The sequence below is a fragment of the Musca domestica genome, unplaced genomic scaffold (assembly GCF_030504385.1).
Source record: "Musca domestica strain aabys unplaced genomic scaffold, Musca_domestica.polishedcontigs.V.1.1 17, whole genome shotgun sequence".
NCBI lineage: Eukaryota > Metazoa > Arthropoda > Insecta > Diptera > Muscidae > Musca > Musca domestica.
This window is the reverse complement of record NW_026712230.1, coordinates 7693726-7700005: the sequence shown is the minus strand read 5'-3', so window position 1 is coordinate 7700005 and position 6280 is coordinate 7693726. Positions and strand designations below refer to the sequence as shown.

The 6280-nt window shown below is 33.4% G+C and overlaps 1 protein-coding gene across 1 annotated transcript; it reads right to left on the bottom strand.

Moving 5' to 3' along the window:
• LOC101895262 (glutathione S-transferase 1-1) lies at positions 1-5187 on the bottom strand. The gene is made up of 4 exons (XM_059120623.1): positions 5067-5187; positions 987-1097; positions 515-704; positions 1-454 (listed from the first exon to the last, which is right to left on the bottom strand). The coding sequence occupies exons 2-4, from the start codon at positions 1079-1081 to the stop codon at positions 179-181; spliced, it is 561 nt and encodes a 186-aa protein (XP_058976606.1). The 5' UTR covers positions 1082-1097; positions 5067-5187; the 3' UTR covers positions 1-178.
• Between the last annotated feature and the right edge of the window lie 1093 nt (positions 5188-6280).

Sequence of the window (6280 nt, the reverse complement as noted above, 5' to 3'; positions counted from 1 at the left end):
TAAATATAATACATTACATATTGCAGATAATTCCAATATTTATATTACAAAATCTCTCTGGTAATACTTTTTACCACGTGTACAATTTACGTATTTTTATTTAATATTCCCCTTTGCCTTTATTTTCAATTAACTTCCTTTTTGGTTAAACGATTCTCTTTGAGTTTTTCCTGAATTTTCATTTGCAACCGTTTGGCCCCATCATCGTAATAAAACGGCATTGAACACATTCTCCGCAACCAGTAGAACAGTTTGGGATACGTCTCCTCAACAATGGGAGCATTCTCAATACAGCCGTTATTGTGGCAAGACAACAAATATCAGCAATTGTCATATTTTCACCACAAAGATACGGACTATCTTTTAAAATGTCTTCCAATATCATCCAGGATTCGTGCAAACACCTAACTACATCCTTTGGTACACTTTCCAATCCTCCATATAAAATTTGTACCTACATAAAACGCATGGGTGAAAATATATCACAAGAATCGAAATGTAGTCGGGCATTTACTAAAGTTCTTTGTACCAAGCCCTTGGGATATAGTTCGTCATTTGTTGCGTATTTATCTACCAAATATCCACAAATGGCATGGGAATCATAGATAACATCATGACCATCGACCAGAGTGGGTACCGTGTGCTGTGGGTTCAATTTCCTGAATTCCGGTGTTAGAGTTTCACGTGTATCGAAACTTATTTCTCTGAAAAATAATTAAAGAATATTTTTGATTTGTTTTATGATTTTCAATCATTGCTTTTTTTTCAGAACCAGCAAGAATCTACTAGTTTTGTATTATTTTTCGATATCATAAAAGGAAAATAGGTTGTAGTAGTTAAATGCATACATTCTGGAACAAACAATTGCTCTGTTTCAGAACACGCAAGAATCTACTAATTTTGTAATTTTTTTTCATTATCGGTTATTGTAGTAAGAACTTTCGCATTCTTGCAGTTCTGAAACAGACGACATATATAAGACTTACATGCATTCCAGTTCCAAACCAAGGTATTTGACCAAATACATAACTGCTCTGGATGGTGCGCTTAGAGGATTCATGTAGAGAATTGGTTTCGACATTTCGGTTTTGAAATATCTGAAAATGTAATTAAATTTTAGAAAATAATATGAATGTACAAAATGTTATGTAACAAATTGGAAAATCAGCTATGATATTGGCTCGTTGTTATTCCAGATATTTTTCAATGAAGATGGAGTTAATTGTGTCGATTTTTTATAACCATCGAACCATTCTAACATAAATTATTCATTGGCTGAAAGATATACAGGGTGAGATAAAACAACTGCAACATAGTCAAACGTCAGTAAGTTCGACCGGGCCGAACTTTGAATACCCTCCACCATTTGGAACGAATTATGAAATTTAAAAAAAAAATAAATAAAATCGTTGTTGCAAAATCGTCAGGCAAAATCCCATTATTGTTGTTTTTATAAAAACAACGTTTGTTTATGAGTGGAGAACGATGGTAATGTTTACCAGGGGGTAAGGCAGGGAATACCTAGGTTTCGGAAAGAGCCACCAATCCTCATCAGTTCCCTTGTTTCTTGTCTGGGATATTCTCCCCAGAAGTTATTTAAAAAATAACTTCTATGACAAAAAACATTTTTTACCCAAGTGACGAGATCGTAAGCTCAATAGAAGAGGAACAAAAGAATTACATAAAACTAAAATTCTTTTGGAAAATCTTCTAAATCTTACAACCGCACTTATAAACATTAACATCTTTCTCCACTTGTTATGCTTTCGTTCAACCTGAACGAAGTAACATAACCATGTAAGTTTGTTTTGTCTGTTACAACAAAAACCCCTTCGTCGACCGTGCCTGTGTCTATTAATAGAACAGTGTTTGGCTTGCTTGTTTGGGATACCATAGTATTTTGTTGTTGCAAAATCGTCAGGCAAAATCCCATTATTGTTGTTTTTATCCACTCATAAACAAACGTTGTTTTTATAAAAACAACAATAATGGGATTTTGCCTGACGATTTTGCAACAACAAAATACTATGGTATCCCAAACAAGCAAGCCAAACACTGTTCTATTAATAGACACAGGCACGGTCGACGAAGGGGTTTTTGTTGTAACAGACAAAACAAACTTACATGGTTATGTTACTTCGTTCAGGTTGAACGAAAGCATAACAAGTGGAGAAAGATGTTAATGTTTATAAGTGCGGTTGTAAGATTTAGAAGATTTTCCAAAAGAATTTTAGTTTTATGTAATTCTTTTGTTCCTCTTCTATTGAGCTTACGATCTCGTCACTTGGGTAAAAAATGTTTTTTGTCATAGAAGTTATTTTTTAAATAACTTCTGGGGAGAATATCCCAGACAAGAAACAAGGGAACTGATGAGGATTGGTGGCTCTTTCCGAAACCTAGGTATTCCCTGCCTTACCCCCTGGTAAGCATTACCATCGTTCTTCACTCATAAACATACGTTGTTTTTATAAAAACAGCAATAATGGGATTTTGCCTGACGATTTTGCAACAACAAAATACTATGGTATCCCAAACAAGCAAGCCAAACACTGTTCTAATAAATAAAATCCATTAAAAAATCTGTAATAATCTTAAAAAGACCGAATATCTAAAGGTGCCTATATATTGGAGGCATATACGGTATTGTGGACCTACAAATCTATGTCTGGGGGTACACACAAAGAACTCTTTTTGTAGAATTTCAGACAATTCCGTTGAAAAATGGGACTAAAATCATTAAAATGCCGAGTATCGTGGGGGACCCTTATATGGGAGCTATATGATATCGTAGACGTAGATATATATATAATTCTCTTTCAGGGAGTAAAGTGCTCACAAAGAACTCCTTGTGTGAAAATTCAGACAATTCCGTTAAAAAATGTGGCTAAAATCGTGAAAATACCCAATATCAGGGGTACCATTATATGGGGGCTATGCGATATCGATAGTATGGAGGGTATATTAAGTTTGTCATTCCGTTTTTAACTCATCGAAATAATAATTTTAGACCCAACAAAGTATATATATATATATATATATATATATATATATATATATATATATATATATATATATATATATATATATATATATATATATATATATATATATATATATATATATATATATATATATATATATATATATATATATATTTATATTTATATATATATATATATATATATATATATATATATATATATATATATATACTAGCTGGCCCGGTCCGCGTTGCCGGCCCGTAGTTTTTGTCTATTATGCATATTTGTCAAAGCATAATTATTCACAGATATGACTGATAAGTGTTCCCGTACTGGTCGATTAAAAATGATTTAAAATAGCTGTACCCATATTTGGAATTTGCTGTATTTTGTACACCTCATAATTGAGCGCTGAATGAATTAAGAATAGCCAAAGTTAATTACTTTTTTAAGCCATTAGCACCTCAGATTGTCCATTAGCGTTCTTATAAGTCCCCCTTCTAAAATTTGTAGGTATGTTCATATTTTTGTGTAAGTTTTCACCCCCCAAATACACATTTTTAGCCAAATCCTTTGAAATATGGTACAATCAGGAGATACTTTTATATGGGCACTACTCCGAGACATCGACCTACATTGAAAACATTCTTCTAACCCTTATAATCCAATATGACAAATAGAGACCAAATCAAAAATTTAACAGAACAACATAGCATGTCAAACTGAAAAACATTCCGCGTGATTTAAATGAGTAAAAATAGTTTTATCCACCATATTATCATATAGATGTATTTCCCAAATCTACCTTTCCAACCAATATTCTCTTGAGAGTTACAAATTCAATAGAATACAAACTTTTCTTTTCTGACCACACATTATATGTGAAAGTGGACTTGGGGATACTCCAATGTGGGGACTTTACTTAAATAAATTCCTATGTGGCAATTATCTGTATGATGGTTCCCTAACCCCTTAGAGACAAAGATGCCAAATAAGGGCCAAAATATGAAAAAAGTGGCCAAGACCCCAAAAATAGCTTAAATCGATATCATGACCTGCAAAAGTGATTTAAGGTATCTTGAATGTTTGGGAAGAATTCCTGGAAGGATAGAAATCCTTTTCTTACTAAAAGTCCCATTCGCTCTATTATTTTGCACCCTTTAAATTTGGTATTTTACTGATTGTAATGTACATTTGTAGTGCTTTTTGGAATTTCAATGTCTTTTCCCCGAGCTTATTTTTCAACATTTTCCGAATTGAATATTGCGATATGTTCAGCTCACGAGCCATTTTTCGACCACTGTGACGCGGATTTCGAACAAGTCGCTTCTTTACTTTTCGAACCATTTCTGCTGATGTTGCTGATTTCTTCCATCCATTTCCTTGACGTCGGGCTACGCTTCCAATATCACGGTAACGAGACACAAAAGATTTATTCACATTTAAACGCAGCCAAATATAAAGAAATCACACTATCACGCTTGAATTCCATCACGATTAACTTTTTTTGGAAAATTCTCGCCAAAACGCTTTTGTACGCCTGTAAACAATATAATGAGATGTCACTGGAATAATTTTAACAGCTGTCGGACGAGTGGCTTAGAAATGACAGCAGTGTGAAGTTGGTTGCAGTTTTTTCATCTCAGCCTCGAACCACTGAGGCACCAAGGTCAATGAAGCCATGGAAAAGATGTCATAGTATGGAGCAGTCAATAACTCCGTAGAACCCTTCTCTTTTCATCTTCACACTCCTTTTACTTTTTGAATGAGACCTTGCAAAGTACTTTAAAATCGTTTTTTTGTTCAAAGGCCTGTAACTTTCAAACGGGTACTGGTATTCAAAATCGAAGTTCAGATTTTTAATTTATAATATTTGGCATAAAAATATGAATGGTCTTGTTTTTCATACTTTTTTCTCATTTACTGGACTTTGGATTATTCAAAGTAATTTTGTAATAATTTGTGCGAATTATTCTAATATCAGTAACACTACACCAACCATTTTTCACATACCCAGTTTTCGTCACTTTTTCATTCGATTATCTTTTCAAGCAGTTGAATGAATTTTAGATTTACCAGTCTTACCTACTTTCACTTTTAACTAAATACTGTATATTTTTTATATCTTTTCACTTAAACTTAAAAAAATATATTTGTCCGCAGAATTCCGCATTGCTTCTTAAGCCTCCATACAGATTATGGCTTTAATTAAATCAATTGTGACCTATTATAAATGTTTCTTCGTTATCGATAATACATTAAAAATGTTCAATGGTAAAATTCAAATCAGAAGAAGGTCAGAAGAAGGTTATACACATGAAGCTTTGATAATGGTTACACATTTTTTATTGTGAAAGCGGGACTGACTGCGTAAATTATAGCCTACACCGACTAGCAAGTGCTTCCTTCTTCCCATGTGGAACAAGAAATTTATATTAAGTGAATCAAATAAAAACCAGCAAGGAAAGATAAAAAGTCTGGCGGGGTCGACTATATGATATCCAACACCACTATGCGTATTTAGTAGAGCTCACGTAACAAAAAAGTTTATATTGGGAGTTTATGTGAAGTAGATCATACCAACTATTAAACACTGCTGCACAGTGCTCGATATGGCTTCGATAAAGATTATATTAACAAATATTTATTGGAGCAATAGATATACAAGACCGAGTTTCATCAAATGGTACAATTCGGTTGAATATGAAAAAATCTATTCAATTTGGGCTGATATTACATGTATGGTGAGCAATAACCGTAAAATCGAATGAAGATGTATATCAAAGCTATATAAAATTCTGAACCGATCTCGATAAAATTTGGCAGAGGTATTTTCGAGCACTATGTGATCCTCGATACCAAATATCTTACTTGTGAGGGACTCAAAATCCTAAATCGGATGAAACATATATATGGGAGCTATAGCTATATCTGAACCGATTTTCCCTAAGTCGGATGTGCCAAAATACAGGTCATTTGGATTGATACTTACCATTTGGAGCTATATACAAATTTGAACCAATTCTCACCAATTTCAATAGGATTCGTCCTTGAGCCAAACAAATACTGTTTGGAAAATTTCGTTTCAATCGGATAATAAATGCGACCTGAATTTTGTTCACAGAAATATGTGGACAGACGGACTGACATGTATACATCGAGTCAGAAAGTGATTCTATGAAGATTCTCAAAAGTAACTATGGGTCCGTCTCGCTTCCTTCTTCATGTTACAAACAAATGCACAAAGACATTATACTATTACCGCTATATGGTCTAGGGTATAACCACTATTTCTTTCA

Excerpts from the sequence above, each read along its gene's own strand:
- LOC101895262 (XM_059120623.1), bottom strand. The coding sequence starts at position 1,081 with ATGTCGAAACCAATTCTCTACATGAATCCTCTAAGCGCACCATCCAGA. Across the intron at positions 705-986 it reads GGTTTGGAACTGGAATGCAT|AGAAATAAGTTTCGATACAC; the intron begins GTAAGTCTTATA and ends ATTATTTTTCAG. Across the intron at positions 455-514 it reads GCTTGGTACAAAGAACTTTA|GTACAAATTTTATATGGAGG; the intron begins GTAAATGCCCGA and ends CGTTTTATGTAG.